General features: G+C 33.5%; 2 protein-coding genes across 2 annotated transcripts in view; one reads left to right on the forward strand and one right to left on the reverse strand.

Annotated features, from left to right (window-relative positions):
• Positions 1-5,030, reverse strand: part of LOC134727065 (thrombospondin-1-like) — a 39,086-nt gene extending 34,056 nt beyond the window's left edge. The window contains exon 1 of the mRNA XM_063591451.1: positions 4,919-5,030. Within this exon, the coding sequence (XP_063447521.1) occupies positions 4,919-4,955 (37 nt within the window). The 5' untranslated portion in view covers positions 4,956-5,030. The remainder of the gene's footprint in view (positions 1-4,918) is intronic.
• A 16,009-nt stretch (positions 5,031-21,039) lies between these two features.
• On the forward strand, positions 21,040-26,589 carry LOC134726433 (uncharacterized). Its single transcript, XM_063590836.1, has one exon. The coding sequence runs from the start codon at positions 21,040-21,042 to the stop codon at positions 26,587-26,589; it is 5,550 nt and encodes a 1,849-aa protein (XP_063446906.1).
• Positions 26,590-27,705: the final 1,116 nt, after the last annotated feature.

A 27,705-nucleotide genomic window follows, 5' to 3' on the forward strand; every position in this document is an offset into this window, starting at 1 on the left:
CATCCAGACGAGATCTTGAGTATGTCTTGAAATACTCATCGGTACACGCTTTTACTGAAATTGAAAACGAATTTCTTTATTTGTCTGAACCTATTCTAAAAAACGTCTTAATAGGGGATTTAACGCCAAGACATCTACATTACCGGATTACGTTATACCAGATCAACATTTACTTGAAATTCTAAATACTGATGATACACACATGATGCATTACTTTCCCGATTACAATGGGCTCTTAACAAACAATATTTCGTTGCAAAGATATAGCAAATGTGCATGTCGACCAAATACTTATGGTCACCGACTGCTAGAATTGTGTAAAAAAATGAATTTATATATTGCAAATTCATTAATAGGTAATGACAAAACATTAGGAAAAATTACTTGCAATGACGTTAGTATCGTTGATTATCTAATACTTAGTTCTGATCTTTTTCAAATGACAAAGAATTTCGAAGTAAAAGAATGTAATCCCATCCTATCAGATGTCCACTGTGGCCTTACGTTTACTCTGGAATCACAACCATATACTAATATCAACAATGTGAAAACCGTCGAGTAGCAAGTTATAAAACGGAATAATAATAAACAAGATAAATTTGTCAAATTTGTTAAAGAAAAAAAGTCTGAAGGAATACGGGATATAGAAACTATACTTGATAAATTAATTGATCGAAATGATACTGTACAACAAACCGATATTGATATTGCAATGATTAAAATTTGTGAAATATTTAAGAGCTCTTCCATTTCAGTGTTTGGAACAAAATGTAAAAACCAGAAATATGCAAAGCACAATGAAAGACCATGGTATAAAATAGGATGCAAGAGCAAAAGAAATTGATTTCATCAGGCTAGACAAAGATACGGGAACTTAAAGAGTAAAGAAAATAAAAAGCTTTTAAAGAAGCAAGTTAATCTTATAAAAAAAGAACTAAATCGGAGTTATAATGATATCCAAATGAATACCGCAAAAGATCTTAGAAAACTGGCTAAATCTGACCTAAAACGGCTATGGCAAAAATTAAATAGTATAAATACCAACAAATCAAAAAAAGCTGATGCTGTTAAAATTAAAGACTTATATTTACATTCTAATCGTCTTAATCAAGATGAAGTCATCGAAGACAACTCAAACATAGATTTAACAGAGGAACCACCAGAGAACATTAACAGAATTCTAAATTTTCCAATCACAGAAGAAGAAATTTTGAATGTCGTCAAAAAACTTAAAAACAATAATGCTTCCGGATATGAAGATATTGTGAATGAAGATATTAAACATTGCGGTTAATGAAATTTTGACCATCTATCACAAGTTATTCCACATTATTTAAATAATAGGAAGGTACAAGATTCATGGACAATGGGAATTATTCAACCTTTCTTCAGGAACAAAGGCAATATATATGATCCTAGTTCATACAGACCAATGACACCAGTGTCATGTCTTGGAACAACTTTCACATCTATCTTAAATGATTTACTTGGGGAACTGTCAACTGAGGTCAATCTGATTTCCGAGGCCCAAACAGGTTTAAGGAAAGGTTATAGTACGTTGGATAACATATTTGTATTACATTCATCAATATCAACTTATCAAGCACTTGGAAAACAACTTTATTGCACTTTAATTGATTTTTCGACAGCCTTTGAAACACTCTCATACATTATTATGGATAAAATTATAAAAGGCGAATATTTCTTGGATTTTTTTTAAGGTAATATATAGTAAGTATAGCGATGTTAAATCTTGCGTAAGGAATGGGAACAAAGTGTCAGCCATTTTTAACTGTAAAATTGGAGTGAGACAGGGAGAAAATTTATCCCCCATTTTATTTGCCGTTTATCTAAACGATCTGGAGTCTTTCTTTGCTGAGAATGATTTTCAGAACTTGCAAGTTATCGAAAATATTTGCCACAATCATTTACATATATATATTAAACTTTTCGTTCTTTTGTACGCCGACGACACTATAATTATACCTGAAACGGCCGAATCAATGCAGCACGCCTTAAATGTTTTTGAAAGATACTTTGTCCGAAGGAAGTTAATGTTAATTTATCGAAGACAAAGTTTGTTGTGTTCTGCAAATGGAAATCAAGAACATTAGCAAAGTTTAAAATATTTAACCAGTCTTTTGAAATTAAAGATTCTTATCCATATCTAGGACTAACCTTTATTACAATAGTTCATTTGCAACAGCGAAGGAACGTCTTAGCGAACAAGCACAGAAAGCTCTTTTTAGTCTCTATACACAGATACATAACCTCTTGATACCTGTCGACTTACAATTACAAATGTTTGATGCACTTGTACTTCCAAGTCTGACATATGGATATGAAATATGGGGATTCGGAAACAATCACATGTTGGAAAAATCCATCTAGAGTTGCCGGAATGTGTTGAAAATTATTTCGTCGACACCAAATGTTATGACATATGGAGAACTTGGTCGTACACCAATAGATACCGTAATAAAATGTAGAATGGTGTGTTTTTGAATCAAACTTCTCACCAATGAAAATAAACTGAGCAGTATACTTTATCAAATTATCTTCAACTTAAAAGATGATCACACTTTCAAATGGAAGGATTATATTAAATCGATCCTAGACAATGCCGAACTAAGCTATGTTTGGACTCAGAAACTACCATTAGATATAAATCAACTCAAAATCGTACTGACAGAAAAACTAAAGGATTCATTCATTCAACAATGGTATAATCAAATTGACAACTCATCTAGAGGAGAATTTTATGGACTTTTTAAAACAATCTTTGGCTTAGAAAACTATCTTTTAAAATCAACACTATTCGAACGTAAATATATTTCAAATTTAAGATGCTGCAATGTAAAAATTCCAGTAGAGCTGGAAAGATGATATAACATTCCAAAAGAAGAGATGACATGCAATCGGTGTTTAACTGCAATTGGTGATAAATACCATTATTAATTTGAATGCAATTCTTTATTAGTAAAAAAATTCAGAAATCCGCATATTCCAGAGTACTATGTGAAATATCCGAGTGAAGCAAAAATGAAAGGACTACTGTCATTGACAAATATTAACGTACTTAAACATGTGTCTTTATTCATTTCGAAGTTAACTAAAATATTTTAATATTAAAATATTATAATATAAAGTAAAGTAATTTTCTATATATTTCATTTCTAAGTTGTTTTATTTATTTCTTTAATTGTATGTATTTGTATTTTGTAATTTACCCCTTTTTTCACATGTCAATGATACGGAGTGTTTTTGAAATAAAGCATATTGTATTGATACAGTTTTGCCTTACTGAAACAATCTATCAATTTATGCATTTTATTGACAATATTTGTCAAAAGATATAGATATTTCTAATTAAATTAAAGTCTTGATACAAAGCAAGCAACAAATAAACAAATGATAATAATGAAGAATAATTTATCTTGATGTTTCTGTCTATAAGACTGTATTTTGTAAATGGTTTTTTTTCATAAGTCCGGCCGTTGGTATTCACGTTTTAATTGTTTGGCAGGTTTTAAATCGGAAACTTTAATACTTTATTTCTTTTTTTTAATGCTGTACACTATGATAAAACGCTAACATTTATTATGTAGAAGTTATCCTGTATAAACGCCTGTGACAGTTGAGATGCTTTAAAAATCATACCTCTTTCTTTGGGTGTCACAGTTAGATACATACTCTCAATTGTCCTCAATGCTCTTCAACTTCGTACTTTGTGTGACCTTTTTAACATTTCTGTTTTGAGCGTCATAAATGAAACGCACATGTGGCAAACATAATTTTAGTCCATGTACTTTATTACAATTAGAACGGCCTTTTTTAAAAGCAATCTGACAGTCTTTCTTTGATGTTACAATTATTTCGAAGTTGAGACATCTACAATCTCATCTATTTCAGGGAACTGCAGTTGGAATCCATAACATGAATCAACACAGAGAAAAGTGTTTACTATACACAGCTACTTTTGCATAGGTACTATTTCTGTACTAAAAATTTGTAGTACTGAAAATCTACTTTTAAAATTCAGTACTCTTTTGTAACTCTAAAATTATTGTAATACTGAGGTACCTGTATTTTAAAGTACTTTATTTGTACTTGAAATTTAGGAACTACAGATTTTTGGTTACTATCGTTACATTTTCAGCATTTAGAAAGTTTTTCTATATCAAATCTCATTAAGTTATGATTTTCAAACATGGAATATTGTATTATTTCTGTACCAAAATATTTAGTACAAATCAAGTTACTGTAAATTACAAGTACCTAAATATTACAATAGTTTTAAAGTAAAGAAAAAGTACTAAATATTAAAAGTAAATTTCCAGTACTGCATATTTTTAAGTACAGAAATAGTACATATGCAAATTTAGCTGTGTATTCAGTCATTAGTAATGGAATGATTTTTTTCAGGCGTTGTTACAGTTGATTAAGATTTGCCGTATAAAACTTTTGCCGTATAAAAATTAATCATCCATTTAAATCATTTGTTTAGTTTAGTGAATATTCAAGTTTATTCCATATTTGTATTTATTCCATATTTGTATTTTTTTACTATTTTACTCTTCATGAATTTGATTTTGAATTAAAAAAAAAAGGCAAAAATCACTTTTTGTATATAAAACGTTACGGTTTTGGTAAATATTTGACATCATATACATTGTTTCTCTCGGAAAATTAAATAAACAAACAAAAACTGTCTTTTGTTTCAGTTGATATGTGGTTTGATTAATTTTTGAAAAACTAATATTTACTTTGGCCGTTGGCCTCAGTAAATATCATCTTTTTAAAAGTTAATTAAACCGAATATTTACCTCATCAAAAGACAGTAATTGTATTATATTAAGTCGTCAATTTCATCCCCGTAATTAATGTCCAAGTTATTACATGTATGTTACAAACTCACCTGTTAGAAGATACAGTAATAAAATGATTTCCCTCATTTTAAATCTTCAATTAAATTCCATGTGTTACCTTTATCGAAACTCACATATTTCTGCTCTAACTCGACGTATCAGGGATAGTTATTCGTATGCAGTGAATATAAAAGTACACCTCCCATTTAATTTCATTAATGAATATTAAATTTTTAGGCGATGCAATACCTTTCTCGTGTAATTGGTCATTAAGCTATTAAGGTATTGAACGAAAAATTACAAATAAGTGAATCATAATGATTTAAATATAATTCAAATTTTCTTTCTATCAAACGTTTCGTAATAAAAAAAAAATGATATTGGTTAGTGAGCTTAATATCATATTTGCACACTTTAACATTTGCACAATTAAAATTTCCTTACATCAAATAAAATTGAGAATAGAAAAAGTCAGTATATCAAAAAACATTGATAAACGGACTTTCCGTGGCTGGATTTTTTCATGACATTAAACAGTAAATCAGAACTTTTGAGTTTGTATACTCTAGGACAAAGATTGACTTTAGTTTATTTTGATATAACTTTAACTTTTTAATGGTTACAACTTTTCAATTTATTAGACTCAAAGCTAATTTGTGTCACTGGTGGGGTTTGTTTAGACCAATTTAATACATTTTTATTATTTTGTGAATTGTAAAACGTGTATTGTTGATGCCTAGTTCCAATTAATTTGTCGTGACCCCTTCTGGTATCTGAAGTTATTATCAGCTCATTAGTAATCACATGTGGTGACATACTAGACGAACAGTTGTGGTTTACCAAACTTTGGAATGACAATTCGAATGTGAATGGAAACAAATTGAGGCTATATAGACGTTATAAGAAGGACCTTCAAACTGAACACTATGTTACTAACGCAATGCCACGCAACTTACGAAGTAATTTATGTAAACTTAGATGTGGAACTTTACCTCTGTCTGTCGAGACGGGTCGTTATACGAAACCACCAATACCGTTAGAAGAAAGAATTTGTCCATTTTGCAATAATGCTGTAGAAGATGAAATACACTTTTTGATTAATTGTGACATTTACAGTTACTTAAGGTTTAATTTGTTTCACAGAGCTATGGTCATGGATAATTCTTTTTGTACACAGTCAGATTTTAATCAATTTGTATTTTTAATTCAAAATGCTGAATAACAATACTATTTATCTATACACCTGGAAAAAAGTATTGCAACACCAAATTCAAATTCAAATTAAAAAAACACTTTTTATTTGTTTGTGATATAATTTGGTAAAATATAATAAGTTAAACATTAGTTAAGTATCACCTGAGTTTAATAAAAAAAATATCGACTCGATAAGTTTTTATCTGCACATGCAGCTACTGTGCCCGTTAACAGCAAAACAGGTGTTTTAATCCTCATTGTTTTCAACACTTTAAATAAGCAAGTTTTTAAAATTATGTTATTGACACCTTGTAATGGGTCCTCGACAACTCTTAACTGCAGCAAGATGGCATATTATCAGTATGAGCGAAGCAGGAATGTCGCTGAAACAACTGCATGTATTGTTGGTCATCACCATTCCACTATAAGTCGTTTTGAGAATAAAAATCAGGCAATAAACGTTGTTAAAGACCTTCCGAGATAAAGAAGACCCCCTATACCATTTGCTAGGGAAAATTAGGCATAATGAAGGTTGGTCAGAAAGAAACCCATTGCATACAATACAATCCGAAAAAGAGAGTGGTGTGTATACAGGAGCCTTTTAACAAGAACTGTTCGAGATCGACTCATCGCTACTGGTTATCGTGCGATAAGACCATTTCGGATACCTTTGCTTACGAGCAGACACACAGTTTTCCGTATCCAATGTAGTGCAGAGCTCGCCAAAGTTGAAAATTAGCATCGTGGAGGGAGATTCATTGTTCCTATAGAATTCGGTTCATCTTCCTTGGTCCGATCGTAGCCCGGATTTGAACCATATCGAGCATATATGGGACACTATTGGGCGTAAAGTGCGCGAAAGGACACCACAGTTCAAACACATCATGAATTAAACAATCCCTTTCATCAAAATGGTTGCTGCTACCTTAGAAACAAATTAGTCGATTTATGGCACGAATCAGAAGACGTTTTGATCGGTTATCTGTTTGAATGGAGGCTGCGCACAAAGTACTAATTCTTTGGCGTATAACGATCACTTATGATGTGAACAGTCATCGGAAGATTAATTTTAAAATGTCTGACCTTGTAATGTACGACTACAGTAATAGTTGTAAAATGCATTTTTTTTTACGAAAAACACTTCATTTTGTTATCAAAATTGTGGTTATTTAAATTTTTTTTTTTAAACATATTTTGTTCGTTTGAATGCCAATGATATCATAAACTATGTTTCAATAATATTATACAAATATTTTACTATATTTACTCGAGTTTTAAAAAATCAAGGTGCTGCCATACTTTTTTCCATGTGTATATCTTGGTGCATAATATGATAAGAAGACGTCGCGCTCTGAAAAGTAATCTACAGTCTTAATTGTATATTTTCGTAAAAGTCAAAGTTATATTTAATTTATTTATTTTTTAATTCATGATTGTATATTTCTGCAAAAGTCAAAGTTACAGTTATTTTTTAAATTTTTTAATTTTTTTTTTTAATTTTTTTTAATTCATTTCAATCATATTCTTTGTATTGACTATTTTACTGAGAGGGTTTTAATAAAACAAGATTACTTCGTTTTATTCTTCGCAATCTGTTTGTATAACCTCTTTAAAATATATTCTTTTATCACATATCATTTTTTTTTACGTCATACTTAATTTTGTCATATCTATTTTTAAAAGATATGTTTTTTGGTTGGTGTTTTTTTTAACTACTTATGGTAATATTTTTTTTATGATGTGTAATATCCGGATAATTTAAAACATTTTTAACATTTTATTATGTTTTTATTTTTTATTTGTTAAATAGATATATATTTGTATACATAGTGTCTCATAAGCCTTTCTAGGCTGGGTATTTGTCTTATTTTATCATTGTGCAATGTATATTATATAAACTGTATAAACAATCTGTAGACAAGCATGTGACACTTTAATAAAATAAATTATTATCATAAAATATCGCTGATGTGATCATATTGTGTAACTTTATTGTTGATTTTGCTACGTAAATGAAATAGCAATCCAATTACACATCACACTAATCAACGGCCGACACTCGGCTAACCGAGAGATAGGTCGGTTAATCTATATTGAGTATGCGGCTATATCGGCGTTGGGTCTGTTAATCGGATCGGCTAAAGTCTGTTAATCAGGTGTTATCGTGAAATTCAGTGCAAGGTCAGCATGTTTCTAATCATTGTATAACTTTTAAATTATATTTATATCATAAAAACTATTCATGTCTGACCAAATGATTTGGAGTACTGAATCCAGTGGTGTAATTATTTTTTTTCTACCTTCAATAAACGATCTATAAAATGAAAAAGCGAGTTACTCATTAGTTAATTTATACACATTTTACACACACAAAATGTACACAAAAATGACAAGTTGGTTGAGTTTACTTTCATGCAATCTTTTGAACATCGAAAAAAAAAAGACTGGCATTATGTTTGTTTACCATATCAACATCAATATGTGAAAAATCTACACGAAAAACTGTATGTTGGTGACATAAATAAATTTTTGATAAACATATGGTCTGTTAATGGGTCGGATGTATAAAACTCGGTCTGTTAATTGGTCTGTTAAGAGTTATGAATGACATTACAAGTATAATTTAATTGCTATATGGGGTGTTATCTGAATAAAGATATAGGCCCAAGATTAGTGGCTAGAATAAATGGAAACAACACATGAACAATGAAACATAAGTTTAGACAATGGAATCTGAAAATTGATAGAAATGATTTTAAAAAGTGTAAAATCAAAGTAATATTAATTTCATCAAAGAATGGTCGCATATATATCATGTGGATTCTGTTTCATTGATATGAATTGCACCAATTTGTCATTTACATAGTTAACAAGTACATAAATCAGAGATAAAGTTCCTAATGTATGATTTTTTTTATCAAATGAACTGAAATATGTTTATAATGCAAACAAATATAGACAAACCTTTCAACATCAACCTTTCTCCACACCACCTTGAAGGTCACTCAATAGAATTACAAGCACGTATGCGGACTGCGAGTCGGCTAAATGACTTACGATATCATAGGAATACATCATTACTCGAAAAATAAAATTAATATTATGCATTTATTGTGATTTACAGGAATATAAAATTCTCTTGTTGTTACACATTAAATCAGCACCCAACACTTATATATAAAAAAATTACTAATGTCTATTTCTTTTTTAGAACCACGGTTTAGAACTTAGGCGGCAGAAAATGAGAATGATGACTCGGTACAAATGAAAATACATACCGGAAATAAACTCCTCATAGATACCAGGATTGAAATTTGATATTTGCGCCTTATATTTACGCCAGACACGCGTTTCGTCTACGAAAAACTCATCAGTGACGCTTGAAAAAAATGTTTAAAAGGCCAAAAACAAAGTTTAAAAGCATTGAGGAAATACAACTAATACCGGCGTCACACATCAGCGTATAGCTCCGGCGTGTTAAAAATTATTTACGCTGCCAATATGCTTTAAGCGTGTATGGGGCGTACTAGAAGCGTACCTAAGTCTAAGCGTTTATCCGGCGTTTAAGAAACGTATGTTGGCGTATGTTGTATGTTTTTTATGCTGCATAAAAATTTCCCCGGGTTGTAGCGTTCATGAAGCGTATTTACTTTCCTTCAGTGGCTATAGAGGTATAGGGGAGGGTTGATATCTCATAAACATGTTTATCCCCTCCGCAATTTTGCGCCTGTCCCAAGTCAGGAGCCTCTGGCCTTTGTCAGTCTTATATGATTTTTATTTTAGGTTCTTGTGTATAATTCGGAGTTTATTATGACGTCCATTATCACTGTACTAGTATGCATATTTTTTAAGGGGCCAGCTGAAGGACGCCTACGGTTGTGGGAGTTTCTCTCTACATTAAAGACCCATTGGTGGCCTTTTCGTTGCCTGCATGTTCTATGATCGAGTTGTTGTCGCTTTGACACATTCCCCATTTCCTTTCTCAATTTTACCTTTGTATTTCGACGTACTTCAAACGTATGCAACGCGCTCCTATGGCGTGCAACTAACGTGTACCGACTTTGTCAGTTTTCTCTGTACGTTTGGTGCACGCTGGTCTATCCGCCAATGTGTGACGCCTGCATAAGGTAATATATTCCTGAGGTAGAAAAGCCTTAGTATTCCAAAGAAAACACATGGAATTTAACCAGCTGAATCGCAACACATGACAGATTCATAGATATTACAGACTTTGAACAGACAAAATATAAGGCTGATTGATAACTTGGCGTAAATAATTAAGTCATGCGAATTCGAGCTGCCAATCAGTCCATATCACGCTAATTTGAAGTGACACACCCTTTTAATGAAATGCAGAGAAAAAAAATAAACTAAAAGTGCTCTTTCTATAAGGATACTGTTGCACCGTATTGTATTTTTTTCGTCATTAGTACAGTCATTGGACAAAAGTGAGTTCCCAGTCAAAAAAAGTCCTATCATTTCAACTTAAATTGATATTTTTCAAAAAATTATAAAGGAGTAACTGTATGAGCAATTTTCATAATATAGATACTAAAAGATGAAGAAATGTCTGAAGTTTTATTGTTTATTTGGTTATAATATTATTCATGCTCATTTAAATTTTCTGACGAGATGAACACAAAGATAAATATTTCTTGAAAAGTTTGCTATTATTCTAACCAAATTTAAATCGTAAAAATTTGCATTTGTGTTTAATTTATTAGATGATGAAAACAAAACTCAAGAAAATTATGACTAGATAAACAATAAAACGTCAGACATTTTTACATCTTTTGGTATCTATTTTATATAAATCGCTCATACAGTTACTTGGTATTAATTTTTTTGAAAATATCGATTTTAGTTGAAATGATAGGACATTTTTTGAGTGAGAACTCACTTTTGTCCCATGACTATACATCTAATTTTTTTCAATGTGAAAATATAAACTCAAGGTAGTAAGACTATTGTCGTGGCTAAATAACTCTTAACTGACACGATTTAAATTGTCCAACACATTAACAGACTATATTCCCCTAATATTCATTAAAATGTGGTATAACTCAACTTTTATAACAATTATGAAATATTCATCAATGACAATTGATTTTTTAGAACCAAAGTACTACTTTGTGTCCTTAAAATCATATCTAAAAAAATGATTTTTGGCCTTTTATCTAAAATATTGATATGCGTACAAGCATAAAAACCACATACTTGCGCGACGCCTTTTCGTTTTACTTGAAATTGCGCAGGCTATGCATTTTTTTAAAGGTGGAAAATGTTCTATGATAGATATCATTTTGTCAGACACTTTTCTTTTTTTTTATGTGATTCTCATAATGTGCCAAAAAATCTGTATATTTAACAAAGTTTAACATTAAATTGTGAGGTTTACTCTGAACAGACGTATAACCAATCCGATTAACAGACCCACCCCCGATATAGCCGCATACTCAATATAGATTAACCGACCTATCTCTCGGTTAGCCGAGTGTCGGCCGTGTAATCGACAAAGAGAGGTCAGCATTCTGACTTCCTGTTTACAAAACTTAAATTTTTTATTTTGATATGAGCGTCACTGATGAGTCTTGTGCAGACGAAACGCGCGTCTGGCGTATTAAATTATAATCCTGGTACCTTTGATAACTATTAACATCACTGGGTCGATACCACTGCTGGTGAACGTTTCGTCCCCGAGGGTATCACCAGCCCAGTAGTCCACATTTCGGTGTTGACATGAATACGCATTATGTGATCATTTTTATAATTCGGTAGGTCCAGCATGAATGGGAAGGGGATTGTAGTTACGACGAAAGGAACATATCCGATATCATTTTTGAAACGGTTATTCCATAACGGTGGACCAACTCGTGATGGCGTCCGTAAAATTTACGAAGGGATGATTTTAACTTCACCATTTGGAACTCTTGGTTTAATAGCTTCCTTGTGAGCAGCAACCCTCTATCAAGAAAATCATGATAGGAAATGTAAGCAAGGGAATATCGTATCAATTGGGAGATATATACCCCGTATGCAAGTGCTGCTGAAATGTTGCTACTTAGAAATGGAAAGTTCACAATTGGAAATCATCTCTTTTGTCGTGAAGTTTTGTTTTCAACCGACCCTCATTGTCAATTTTTAGATGTAAGTCAAGATATGAAGCCGACTTAACTGTATCTGTATTATCCTTTATCTCTAGTACAATGGGATAGATGCGTTCAACATAGTCACTAAATTTTAAATTGTTTAGTGAACGAACATCATCTATATAGCGGAGAGTAGAGTTAAAGGACATTGCTAACTTCTTATCTTTCTTCCTATGAAGTTCCTGCATGAAGTCAGCCTCATTATGATAAAGAAACAAGTCAGCAAGTAGAGGAGGGGCACAGTTTATTCCCATTGGAATGCCAACAGTCTGTTGAAAAACATGTCATCCGAACGTAACACATGTGTTGTTAATCAAGAAATCAAGCATCTTGATAATATCATTTTTCAGAGAATTTTTTGTTTGAATCAGAGTGATTCTTTACAAAGTAGGATTTATCCCTCCCTAAGACAAGATACTTGTATCTACGTTGGCCATTCTTTTTTTATGAAGCAAAGTAATACCAACTCTTTTAATTTGTCTTTTAGTTTGGAATGTGGAATACTTGTGTAAAGAGTAGAAAAGTCAAATGTTTTAATACTGTTATAAGATGAAAGAGAGTAAGATTGTATGTACTCTAAAAGATCTTTGGAATTTTTAAGTATCCACATCTGATTCACGCCACCTCTAGAATAGGCAGTTTCACAATAACTTTGAAGCCCGTCTTTAATTGCTGATAAAATAGATGTTAACAATTTAGAAAGAGGTTTCGTGGAGCACTTTGCAGACCCAGCAATATACCGTTGTTTGTAAGGACACTTATGTAGTTTAGGTATCCAATACAGTGATGGAAGATCCAGTTCTTCATCTTTGGTTGATTTACCAAAAAGAACAAAGAACAGACCTATGATTATCCAGGATTTCCTCTTTAGTAAGTGTCGTGAGGGTATATATTGAGTTTCCAAATGAATTGTCAATACCTAATTCGTTTATCAAGCAGTTAATGTAATGACTTTTCCACACAAAAACGATGTTATTTGGGGCTTTATCTGCGGGGACAACAACATATTTGTCATGAAGGTCGGATAGGTCTTTTGCAACATTTGATCTTTAAAGATTGACGTAGCTTGGCATTGATGGACCCATTCAGTTTCTTAATTCTGATTTGTATCAACAACCACACTGCCTTAATCCATTCGGAAAGAGTGTCTACGTCTTCCTTCTCGCGCTTAGCCCATTGCCTGGCATAATCCTCGACTGAATCCATCAAAATTTTAAAGTTGTATTCCCAATATACATTCTTACGGATATTGTTATATTGGAATTAATTGTAACAATTTTTTTTTTATGAATTATTAATTTAAATAAGGACTTTTATCCCTCATTCAAAGTAATGATTTCTTCTCAGGCTATTTCTACATTCTTTGTCCTTTTTTTTTGTTTTTAAATATTTTGAACATGATCATCATTGACGAGATATTGATCAAAACTATCGAAATGCGCATCAGTTATATTACAGTTGGTACAGACAATCAAAATATTATAAACACATAATTATAGTATTATATCATTGAATCCTTTAATACAAATAAAAAATTGAATAGAGCAGATATTGTTGTATCATGATGCATTATTTAAAATATTGGGGTGTAACGTTTATATAACGAAAACATGTTTATTTAATAGTTTCCATTATTATTCGTGATCATTATCTGTACTGTTGGACAATATAGACAATCAATATGGTTCCGCATGATACATCTTCCTGAGAAAAAAGACATTTTGCAAACAAAAACATTTGAGTTATTGTTTAATGGTCTATTTTTATATTATCAATAATTTATGCTTTTTTTTCTTCAAATTACTACCAAATCTATTCATACGTTTTGAAAGTAATTCTTGCAAATAGAATTATTCCTTTCAAATCATCCATTAATTGTGTAACGAGTTAGACAAAAATTTAAATTATGTTTTTGTTAAACTGTCTGCACACATTTATAAAAGCGGAATAATGAAATAATATTTTGGTAATAACAGACAGTTTGTTTCAACTTCATCAAAATAAGCTAAGAAAAACATATCAATAATGTATTATAGGCTTTCAAGTCAATAATTCAACTCATTCGAATCCGTAGTTAGACAACCTTTAACTTCACCGTAAGTGGAGAAGGTTGCGCATGCGTGCAGCATTTAGTTCAATCATAAAAATGATAAGAATGTCAATATTGAAAAGTAAAACAAAGGAAACATTAATTCGAATAATTCAAGCCCTTTCCGTGTCCGATTTTCTCCCACACGAGGGCTTAAACTCCTTATGATCATTGGTCGCGTCGCCTGCTCTCTGCGAGAGAGAGCCGATCGGCGGTGTTCAGGATAATGAGTCTGTGCAACTTTCTTGTAATATTGTCTTACCAAACACGTGGGTTCAATGAACACAAATCCGATAATAATTAATTAACATCAATTAACATCAGTTTACATCATTTAACATCAAATAACATCCGGAACTCCTCTTTCTTTAGCTGCCAATAGGCTATTGACCAATTCCCGTTATTGACCCTGTGATTGGAGATCCCTTCTTTTAATTGTATTCCTAATGAGGGACATACATTTTTATTTACAATGGAGAGCTACATTAGTGCGTAATGTGAGTAATCTTTAAGATGTTCAAATGTTTTGATTACATTTATTTGTTTTTTTTCAGCTAATTACTTTTGACATCAGAAATCATTGTTTATGAAAAATTAGTTAAACCGCCGATTCATCACTTTCAATTCATCATGTTTGCAATGGCAAAAGGATTTTTGTCCGGTATGGAACCAGTCTACGATTGACAAAGGGCCCAAGACCACAATTAATGACCCCGCTTTACGAATATAGTTCCTTTAAATTAGAGTGTATTTTTCCTTAATTTTTTTTCTTTCCTTTCCTCACTCATTTCTTAAAATTTTTTGGGTGGAAATGAAAGAAGAGAGGTCAAATAAATTTTTGGATGTTGAATTTTAACTGATTTTGATATGGAATGAGTGATAAGGTCAAGTGCAAAAAGGTGATGTATGTATGTTCTGTATCTTCCTCCTTTAGTAGGAGCACCACCATGGGTTATGGTGTAAAAAGGAAGACATTTAACACACTGTATCGGTACAGATTTAATGTGAGCATTTGATATTTACAGTTTTCGGAACATCTCTTGACTTGTCAATAGGGGTATGGATGTGTATTGGCTAAATTTGTAAAAGTGATTGCTTCAATCTTTCTGAATTTGAGATATATATTTGGACTAGGACAATACATTACACACACAAAAAATTTGACAAAAGTGCATGGTGCAATGTTTTCAATGTTGCAAAAGGTTATAAAGAACTGATAGAGGAATTAATTGTGGTCTGTGGCCAAAGGGAAGTTATTTGTTTTAAAAGTGTGTAATAACAGAATCAAATCGGTAATTGGTAAATGGACTATTTTTAAATCAAAATTTTCGCATATGGCATAGCGGTGTGAATTTTCCGGTAGACGGTCTTCATCGAGGAAGACGTTCAGGCGTTAATGTAGCCTTGAAGATCGTAGATCAGCGGAATATAACGACTGAATAATTCGGGTTAACGAAACATTAGGAATACCATTTCGTTAAATAATATAACCAACAAAACATCATTTTTATAAAGGTAAAACAATAATATACGCATATTTTTAATCTATAACGAGAAATCAAACAGACACATGCAAAAATCGTCATTATACAAAAGCACGTGCTTGTTTGTTTATTTATGTTATTATATTTATATCGGGTCATATGACCATCGATAGTCTTTTGGTGTCATCTCGATGGATAATTAAATTATCTCTTTAATACCAGTGTAAATGGTGTTCAGTCTAAAAATTAGCACACGAAATGTTGATATATCCATGCATTGTTAATCTTTTCTTTTGGACTTTTCAAAATTAGAATATATGTTTTAGTATGTTGTAAATCAAATATATTACTTGGATCAACTCGGTGAACATGAATTTGACACCTAATGCACCTTTAAACGCATGAAGAAAAAAATTTCACGTAGGTTTTTCTTTATTAGGTTAAAGAAAGAGAACATATGTCTAAAGAATGTAAAACGGGTATTCAATAAATGTTATGCTGAAGTCATCACGGGTAGTAACATCGTCATATCGAGGAGCGTTTTGTACAGCGATGTTGTTATGGTCTTTTTCAGTTGGATATGGTTTAGTGTTTTTGATTGACAAACAATGACAAAATGTAAACACTGAATGTTGTCCTAAATGAAGTCACGAAGATACGTTTCGCCCGGTAAGTGGCTTTTTTTTACAGCTGTTATGTTTGTAGATGTAAATTTTGTATTCTACATTCAATAATATGAAATATCTACTCTTGTATGCGACATTTTTTTCTCCTTAAAAGACAAAAGCTACCACCCCAGCATTTAAGAGAAAACGGAGGGACAAAAGAAAGCAGAATTAGATCTATGAGGTCGAAAGAAATCAGAGAAGGCCTTTTTGTTGACCTGTTGTAGGATTAGAACATAGTAGATAATTTATGAATCCGAGTTCAGTGATTCAATACTTTTTGAAGATTATCCAATTTGTAAACATTTTCACTGTATTTCGAAAAAAAAACCAGTTTGAATATCTCGTTGCAATTCTACTCCTTCTAAGTCCTTGCCATACGGTAAAGTTTTATGTCTGTATCCGATCGGGTATTTGATGTAACCTCACCAACTGGTACACAGACTGTGATCTCCGAATGCGTGTGGTACAATTGCATCAATGGTAGATTTTAAATTTTCAACATCTTATTTATTTTGTTTAATTGCGTACAGCATGTCCTTTACATAATAATCTATTACAGTTGTAGATATACTTTTTTGTGTTTTTGGTGCAATTGTAGTAGATTTCCTGTAAAGTTTGTACGGACATGGTTGGAATCACTGCGTGATTGACACACAATGACATCATGGTCGACTTCCTGGCGCAGCCTAGTCTCGATCATCCAGCCGCTTTATTTTTCAAAGTAGAGCGTCTGGATGACAAGTGATATAAAAATGGTAATTTATGACATTCGGAATAGTATCGGATTTTTTAGCTCGTATTTAAAGATAATGTCCAAGACGAATAACCAAGAAGTTGGTTATTGACTTCGGAAGAAATTATATTACGATAATACTTTTGAAAAGCCCGATTGTACCGATTGTTGGTTAAAGCTATTCATATTTTTTTGTGACGACATACAAGTCGTGGAAAACACCAGACAGCATGGCTTCCATCACCGCGAAGGAAAATAACAGCACATCAAACTTTGGTAAGATAATTAAACAACACAAACTGTTACATATATTTCAATACAACCTGAAACATCGAGAAGCAAGTTAATAATTAGATACAATAAAAGGCATTTTTTGCATTGACTGGGACCACTCGAACAGTCGTGTGTACGCTATAAATACATTTTGTGGTTGATTTGTAGTATCTTTAACTTTATAAATACTTTATTGAAAAGTTATTGACTGGGACCACTCGAACAGTCGTGTGTACGCTATAAATACATTTTGTGGTTGATTTGTAGTATCTTAACTTTATAAATACTTTATTGAAAAGTTATCTTTAACTTTATAAATACTTTATTGAAAAGTGCTATGAAATATGAACTTCATCCAGGATAAGTTTGTTGTATCTGTCTGCAGTGTATAATGGGGTTCGCATCTTGATATGTGTAAAAAAAAAAGGGGGGGGAGGATGCGCAATGTTGTACTCAATTATAGGAGGGAACACAATCCAAAACCATAAGCAGAAGAAAACAAAACTAAGTATATCTAGAAGATGCCAATTTGAACATACACCAAACGGTCAAAATTATTTATGCTCGATTTAAAAAAAACATAACAAATGCATATAGCTTATACAAACATATAAGAAGTGGGACACGTTGTTGTAATTAGTAATTAAAATATACTGTTAGTAAAGAAAGTCTGGACTGGTCAACTGGACAATACTTTTTTTGCACTCTTTCAGGATCTTTAAGGGCATTTTTTCAAACTCAAAACAATTTCATAAAAGAATACATGCAATGTTGTCGGTAAATATATACCAATTGGCTTTCTAAACCTTGAAATAAAACCATGGCATGAGAAAAACACTGAAAATTCGATTTTATGCAAAACAATAGATCCAGCATCAATGTAAGGAGGTGTTGTCAATGAGGCAACAACCGGTGATCCCAGTGATATACATTACCAAAAGTAGACAATAAAATGATTAAGAGGTCACACTGTAGACCAAAACAAAAATTGAGAATAAAAGTACCAAAAGGTCAACATTATACAAATAAGAAGATGCGGTATGAATACCAATGAGACAGTTATCCACCCCAAGTTCAAAGGAGTTGGATGTGAGCAATTATAGGCAACTGTATGGCCTTCAATAATGATAAAAATTCATGCATGATTTTGAGAGAGAATACAAACAGGGAATGTGTCAAAGAGACACCAACCCGACAAAAGAACAGGAAACAACCCAATGCCACCAATGGGTTGTGTCATCAACACAGCGAGATAATCTCGCATGCTGTAGCGGGATTCAGCTTGCACCAAGACATTTTAAAATGTATATTTATATATGATGTTTTTTCCAAACATTTAGCTTTTCATATATGTTATGCTGGTGACAAAAAATTGATATGATTTTAACATTTACTTTCTTTTGCAGACAAACCAATGAAGATTTCTGGACACAGATATTATGTGTAAATGTGAAGAATTAAAAAAAATCTATTATACTTGAATTTATAAGAAAAAAAGATTCAAAGATTTGTTTTTAATTACTGAAGCTGCCAGCAATCATTATATCACAGTATAAACATTATTCTGACAGCAACCATAAAGCGAAAAAAGGTACACAGACATTCATTAAGTAAATAAAACAAAAATCAAGAATCACATTGTTGTCAGATATGTCAGAGAATTAAACAAATTAAAAATCGTATAAGAAATTTAACAGTTTTCACGTTTGAATTGTATCTCATTTACATGTCTGGCCCTTCTTAGTTATTTATATAGTATGGAGTTTTCTTAATATTGAAGGCTGAGCAGTGATTATATTTGCGAACATCCATGTCATTTGAACTCTGCTAGGTTGTTGCCTCATCAGCAATCATACCAATCTCCTTATTTTATATAAAAGTTCATATGTACAGGATAATTTTTGTGAAGCTGCCTTTTAATACATGATAGTCATTGGATATTGGAATCGAATTCGTATTACGTGTGAACTCAGCATAATAGTTTGTAGTAGGAGAATAGACTTTTCAGTTGTTTTTTTTATCGTGCAGTATGGGATTAGTCCCATTCCATCTTTTCCATGTGATTGATTCAAACATGTATTCAAAGAGTATTAAATTGGGTTTCATGAATGACTGGTTAACTTATGTTTTTCTTCATGGACACGGACACTGGTAAAGTGGTATTGTGTGAAGATTGGTCCCTAAATGTTTTCTTCTCAAAAGGATTAGGCGATCTAGATTATTGTGAACATTCAGACTATTCTGTCGTTTGCAATTTTAAGATCAGTTAATTTTGTAAATAAAAATTGAGTTGGCTCATTGCATGATCTCACTGATCTGCCAGTAATAAGTTGTTATGGAGGTTTTTCTACATTGAAGAAATCTTAGTATTTGTATGAGTTGTTTTTTCTTTCCATAAACGTAACTTGATGTGTCACGGCTTTTCGAGTAAGGTAAGTGCGTCAGATATCTAAAAGATTATATAAAAAGGAAAGCATAAATTATAATTTAAATTATAAGGATTTACAGAAATAAGAATAACGAGACAAAACTAAGAAAAAAGGGAAAAAATAAAGAATACAGACTAAATTAATGTGGATACAATATAGATCAATATACCGACTGTTGGTTGCTTAACGTCAAGTGGCAAATATTTCATAAAATAGAGTGTATGCAATAATACAAAAATATAGAAAAATGGCATTTTATAGTATGAAGATAAGAGAATATTAAACGTGGTGTGTTATAATATACAAATAGATTGATTTTGGGTTGCTTGGTTATTGCAGAGACATATAATATCTCTGGTTATTGTCTTGTGGTAAATAATGGTAATGTTCAGTACGGAAAAAATTACAACAAATATAAAGATGAGGTCCTAGATTATAGGCCGTTCGGGATACATGTCGGAGAAACTATAACTCACCAGAAAATTAGGGAACATTGTATGGCTTTATGTACAACGGTCCACCTATACGGATCACTGGGCTCTGTGTTCTGACTCCAAATCCGGAATTGTGGTAACCATTTTTGACTCTAATTTTTGAATCATCACTTCATTTCCTGCTTGTTTTGAAAACAACTTGAGATACACTTTACATGTTATTTCTTTACTGTCTCGTAACGTGGTAAGCTTTTTATATCTATAATATTGTCATATATATTTTATTCTACCCCCGTAAACGTTTTTTTATTAGAAATCCCTATCGTAAAGTTAAATTTTTTGATATGACATGTGTATAATTTTTCACGCCAAATTTTAAATCTATGGAACGCCATTCAGGACATTTATGTATAGGTATACATGTATGGCACGCAATTTGGGATAAAATTTGTAAATGTGTTATATGTTTTTGGGGTTATTTTCATTGTATTTTTGAGCTGATAAATATGTTGTTTATGCTTTATTGATGTTTTGATCATATTGTAATGTTGTTTATTTTGTTTCTTTCAGTTTTTACCATACTTCTTATTGGAATGATGTACTACGCACCTATTGGATGTCATTTTCGGTGCTTTATGTGAATAAAGTATTAACATTCTATAATTTGTTGGTTATCTGGTTGTTTACCCTAGAAACAGCACAGTAAAAACACGAGATAATGGATTTACAACATGGACATGGTTATAACCCAGATTCAAGAACACGTGTTCTTACAGATAGTGGACTGGAGCTTTATAATGCTAACATTAGAACTCACTTAAAGAAGATAGAACTTGTTCAAACAGAAGAAGGACTTTGCCTTGAAAGATTTTCGACAACAAATTCAGAAGACTATGAGACAGTGTTAGAAATTCAAAAAACTTTAAATTTATGTCATTGCAAGTATAGTCTCTATTCAGAGGAGTACTTGAAATATTTAAGGAATACACGTACAGAGGACAGTCTGAGGATAGCTGAAAAACACAAAAAAGAAGATTTAAAGTACAAAGACATTATTGAACGTGCACTTCAGCAAACGAAGGTTTCAGACAGACACGAAACTTCTTCTCAGTTCACGCATAGATCTGGAGCACATTCCAGAGCTTCTTCCAACTCCAGCTCTGTTGCCCTTAGAAAACGTGCAAAAGCAGAAGCAGCTCAAGTCAAATTGGAATTTGCCTTGAAAGAAGCTGAAATGCAAAAACAGAAGGCATATATAGAAGAACAAGAAAAAATATTGAAGGCTAAATCAATAACAAAAAAGGCAGAATTAGCAGCTGAAATAGAACTGCTAAACTATAAGAAGGAAGCCGCCGCCGCTGTCGCCGAGGCAGAGGCTTTGCAACATGAGCAAAGTGCTTTTGACAGTAAAAAGTCTGACGTTATTCTAGCCAAAACAGCCTTTGATCGCACTAGACAATATGTTGAACAACAGGGTGATCAAGTATTAGCTGCTGATCACAACGTTAACACATTACATAATCCGTTTGTAAATCTCGTAGTAGGTGATGCGTGCGACGAATCCCATAATTGGCCAACATTCAAACAAACACCAAAGCCATCACATCCTAAATACGGAGTGCCAAGTGTTAGTATAGTACACAATGACAATGATAATAACACAAAAACTTTAAATCCGGAAGCACTGACCTTTCAACCTGAAACGGCTGCTATTAATCAAAATGTTGCAACCGATATAACTAGATTTCTTATGAAAAAAGATTTGTTGTTATCGAGACTTACACCGTACAATGATAAAGCAGAGATGTACGCAGTATGGAAAGCAAGTTTTAAGAATATAATTGGTGAATTATCAGTCTCAGCTTTGGAAGAGTTGGAGCTTATGGGCAAATGGTTAGGGCCAGAATCCACGAAACATGCAAATAGCATTCGTTCAGCGCACATTAATAATCCGGCGAAAGGACTACAGCGCTTATGGGATAGATTAGATGAACGTTACGGTTCTCCAGAGGCGGTCGAAGCCTCATTAATGGCCAAGTTAAATAGTTTCCCAAAACTGACACAAAAAGATAATAAAAGACTTTATGAGTTGTCAGATATACTATGTGAGATTGAATCAGTCAAGGAAGATTCAAGGTACCAAGCATTATTAGCCTATTTTGACTCGTCATCGGGCGTACTTCCGATTTTGAATAAACTACCGTATAACATTCAGGAGAAATGGACGACACGAGCCTCTCACTATAAAAGAGAAAAACAAGTAACATTTCCACCGTTCACGTTCTTCGTTAAGTTTATCCGAGAACTGAGTCAGATTAAAAATGACCCGAGCTTTGCTTATGATCAGACAATACAAACTAAAAAGGTATTCAACAATGACAAACCGGCATTCAGGACCGCGATTTCAGTCAGGAAAACAGAGATCTCTAGTGACCTTGATTTACAAAAACAGTGTTTAATACATAAAACTGGACACTCACTTCATCAGTGTAGAGCTTTTAAATCAAAACCGTTGCAAGTACGCAAGAAATTCATCAATGACAATAAGATTTGTTATGGTTGCTGTGAGTCCACTAAACATGTTAAGCGAACATGTACAAACAAAATCAAATGTAGTGAGTGTGGCAGTGATCGTCATCCTGCAGCACTACATTTGAATAGAGAGTTTACTGCAGATCAGAACAATAATGAGTCGAAGCAGTCCGTCCACGGCGGGGAGGAACAATCGGTTAATCAAGAGACCGTTGTTGAAGCTAAATGCACTGAAATTTGCGGAAAATATTTTGATGGAAAGTCCTGTGCAAAAATCTTACCAGTCACTGTTTTTCAACGTGATCAATATGACAATAACAAGAAAGTTTATATTATATTAGACGATCAGAGTAATCGCTCATTAGCGTCACCGTTATTTTTCGATACCTTTGGAGTACATGGTACAGCAGAAGAATATACATTGTCTTCTTGTTCAGGTCGAGTAAAAATGTCAGGGCGCAGAACAACTGGATTCGTTGTTGAGTCGTTGGACAGAAAAGTGCAGTTGGACTTACCGATGCTAATAGAATGTAGTGATCTTCCACACAACAGAGAAGAAATTCCTACGCCTGATATTGCTATCAGACATTCTCACTTGAAAGAAATGGCTCATTATCTATCTCCTCTTGATCCAGACTGTGAAATTATGTTGCTCATAGGTAGAGACATGACAGAAGCGCATCATGTTGTCGATCAAATAATTGGATCTCAAAGTGCTCCGTTTGCGCAAAAGATGCCTCTTGGCTGGGTAGTGATAGGTAACATGTGCTTAGATGGAATACATGCTCCAAATGACGTCAATGCCTACTTGACTCACATTGCACCAGATGGTCGTGCTTCGATTCTTCAACCTTGCCCTTACAATTATGATGTAAATGAGTGTTTTTCTTGCGGTAGTATTAACCTTGGAGTTCATCACAAGAAAAATGGCAATATCACAAGTGCAATATTCGAACGCACTACACAAGATGACAAACCTGGATTATCTATAGAAGATAGACAATTTCTAGAAATAATGCAAGCTAATCTCCAGAAGGACAGTAATGGTAATTGGTGTTCACCTTTGCCTTTTCGCACTCCGAGACGACGTCTTCCGAATAACAGAGCAATGGTTTTGCATCGTGCTAAGTCACTGGAGAAAAGTTTTGATCGTGATCCAGTAAAACAAGAACACATATTTGCATTCATGCAGAAACTTTTTGAGTGTAAACATGCTGAGTTGGCTCCTCCTCTGAAAAGTAATGAAGAGTGCTGGTACTTACCTGTTTTTGGCATCTACCACCCAAAGAAACCGGATAAAGTAAGATGTGTATTCGACTCATCGGCAAGTTATGATAACGTTTCTTTAAATAGTGTAATGCTCCGTGGACCTGATATGACTAACAACTTAGTTGGTGTTCTTATGCGCTTTAGAAAGGAACTGATTGGTATAATGGCGGACATTCAACAAATGTTCTACTCATTCACTGTAAACGAGGAACACAGAAACTTCTTGCGATTCCTGTGGTATCGAGATAACGATTTGGATAATGAACTTACTGACTATCGTATGAGAGTGCATGCATTCGGGAACAGTCCCTCTCCGGCAATTGCGACGTTTGCACTTCAGAAAACTGCTGAGATTGCAGAGCAAACCTTTGGAAAGGATGTTAAGGATTTAGTATGTAGAAATTTCTATGTAGATGACGCGCTCACGCCTGTCGGCAGTAACAGTGAAGCAATTGATCTGTTGAATAGAACTAAAGAAGCTCTTAAGACTTTTGGAAACTTGCGTTTGCACAAATTCTCTTCAAACAGCAAAGAAGTGAGGACGAAACTAGATCCTGATGATCTAGCCGAAAACTTAGAGAATTTGAATTTTGAAACTGACAATTTACCGTTACAAAGAAGTATCGGACTATACTGGAACTTAGAATCCGACACATTTACGTTCAAGGTTTCGAACGATGAAAAGGCATTTACTAGAAGAGGCGTCCTCTCAACAATCAATAGTATTTTTGACCCGCTAGGATTTGTTTCACCAGTGACAATACAAGGTAAAATCATACTCCGTAAACTCATGATTGAGTCAGTAAACTGGGATGAGCCGTTAACTGAAGATTTCAGACAAGAATGGGAACAATGGCGAACTTCTTTGACAAACCTTGAAAATGTAATGATCCGTAGAATGTATACGCCAATATCTGTTCGAGATGCTACAAAGATCGAACTTCACACCTTTTGTGATGCCTCTGAGAAGGCAATTGCGGCAGTGTCCTACTTGAAAGTATTTCATCATGATGGCTCTTCTCATCTGGGCTTTGTGTTATGCAAAACGAAGTTGGCACCGATAAGCGGTAATACTATACCAAGACTGGAGTTATGCGCTGCTGTTTTGGCTATTGAAATATCTGATTTCATTATTGACAATTTGGACCGGAAGATTGACACAATCCAGTTCTACAGCGACAGTAGAATCATTCTAGGGTATGTCACCAATCAAACTAGACGATTCTATACGTACGTAGCTAATCGAGTACATCGTATACGGAAAAGCTCTTCTCCAGAACAGTGGAACTTTGTTTCAACACAAGTTAATCCTGCCGATCAAGCTACCAGAGGTATTTCGTCACACGAAGTCAACAGTAGTATGTGGATTCTGGGTCCACATGAATTCATCTCTAAATGTGAACAGCGAACAGCAAGTTCCGAAACTTCATATCCGTTAGTTCAGCCTAGTGATGACAAAGAGTTACGCCCAATTTTAAATGTTCATGTCTCAAAAACATCTGTCAACCTACAATCAGCGCTAGGATCTCACCACTTTGAAAGATTTTCGGAATGGAGCAGATTAGTTCAGTCTATCGCATTCTTACATCGATATGTCCGAAATCGTAAAAGGATAAGTACTGAAGAAAAGAAACCGAATTCTGTTGAGCTGTATCAAGAAGCTGAGTTGTTCGTAATAAGATTAGTGCAAAACGAAGTGTACGAAACGGAGATCAGTAATATGGAGCAAAATTTGTGTCTATCTAAGAATAGTAATGTTATAGCTTTGAATCCATATCTAGATTCACGTGGAGTTCTGTGCGTTGGTGGAAGATTGAACAAGTCGAATCTTGAAATACATGAGAAAAATCCAACCATTATACCAGGTAAACATTATATAGCCAAGTTACTTATACGCCATTATCATGAAACTGTTTGCCACCAAGGACGCCATTTTACCGAAGGGGCGCTCAGAAAGGCAGGTTTCTGGATAACGGGAGCAAAACGCTTGATACAGTCGTTCATACATCGTTGTGTCACTTGTAGAAAATTGAGGGGTACTTTGGAAATTCAGAAGATGGCGGATCTCCCGTCCGATCGGCTTGAACCTGGGCCACCATTTTGTAATGGCATCGATGCTTTTGGTCCATGGCATGTAGTTACCAGGAAAACCCGTGGTGGTAGCGCACAATCAAAGCGGTGGGCGATATTATTTTCGTGTCTCACAACTCGAGCAGTGCACATTGAAGTTGTGGAAGAAATGTCTTCTTCTGCATTTATTAACGCTCTAAGAAGATTTGTGGCAATTCGTGGAAAAGTAAAGATATTTAGGTCTGACCGAGGGACAAATTTTGTTGGCTCAACCGATCATTTGAAGATTGATACAGTGAACGTGGAGAATGGACCTCTAAGAGACTTTTATACAAATCTGGAACAGTTTGGATATTCAACCCTCCTCACTCCTCACACATGGGGGGAGTGTGGGTGAGGATTATTGGAATTTCTCGGCGTATATTAGACTCTATGCTTTCAACAGTAGATGGGAAAAATCTAACTCACGACGTTCTTGTGACATTCATGGCAGAGGTTTCTGCAATTATAAACAATAGACCGCTTGTTCCGATAACCGCAGACCCTGAATCACCAATGATTTTATCTCCATCGATGCTTTTGACACAGAAGACAAGTGATATTGACACAGTTTGTACATTAAATGATTTCAGTGTAAAAGATCTTTATAAAGCTGAATGGAGACGGGTTCAAACATTAGCCAACATATTTTGGACGAGATGGCGTGAAGAATATATTCAGACTCTTCAGGTCAGACGCAAATGGCATCACAAGAAACCGAATCTTCGAAAGGGTGATGTTGTTCTTTTGAGAGACAAAAATGTTTGTAGGAATGAATGGCCAAATGGCGTAGTGGAAGAAGCATTCAGCAGTTCTGACGACATAGTCCGTAAAGTCCGTGTGCGTGTTATCCGGGAAGGAAAACCAGTTGTTTATACACGTCCAGTTACAGAACTTGTACTTTTATTCTCAGAATAGTGATATTATTCTGAACATTAAATATGATTGATATTTGTGACATTAGTAAATAGTTTGACACCTTTTTGTCAATAAAGTTTAGTATTGATATTTGGTACTTGAAGTCAGAGACACTAGGTACATTTTCATATTGTCTGATAATGTAAGATTGATATTTTGTTTTTTTTCAATTTTTATGAGTAAGTGATATTGTAATATATCAGACGGGGAGTGTTCTGACTCCAAATCCGGAATTGTGGTAACCATTTTTGACTCTAATTTTTGAATCATCACTTCACTTCCTGCTTGTTTTGAAAACAACTTGAGATACACTTTACATGTTATTTCCTTACTGTCTCGTAACGTGGTAAGCTTTTTATATCTATAATATTGTCATATATATTTTATTCTACCCCCGTAAACGTTTTTTATTAGAAATCCCTATCGTAAAGTTAAATTTTTTGATATGACATGTGTATAATTTTCCACGCCAAATTTTAAATCTATGGAACGCCATTCAGGACATTTATGTATAGGTATACATGTATGGCACGCAATTTGGGATAAAATTTGTAAA

This window comes from Mytilus trossulus, chromosome 7 (assembly GCF_036588685.1).
Source record: "Mytilus trossulus isolate FHL-02 chromosome 7, PNRI_Mtr1.1.1.hap1, whole genome shotgun sequence".
Lineage (NCBI taxonomy): Eukaryota > Metazoa > Mollusca > Bivalvia > Mytilida > Mytilidae > Mytilus > Mytilus trossulus.

Coding starts and splice junctions, on each gene's coding strand:
- LOC134726433 (XM_063590836.1), top strand. CDS start 21,040: ATGGATTTACAACATGGACATGGTTATAACCCAGATTCAAGAACACGT.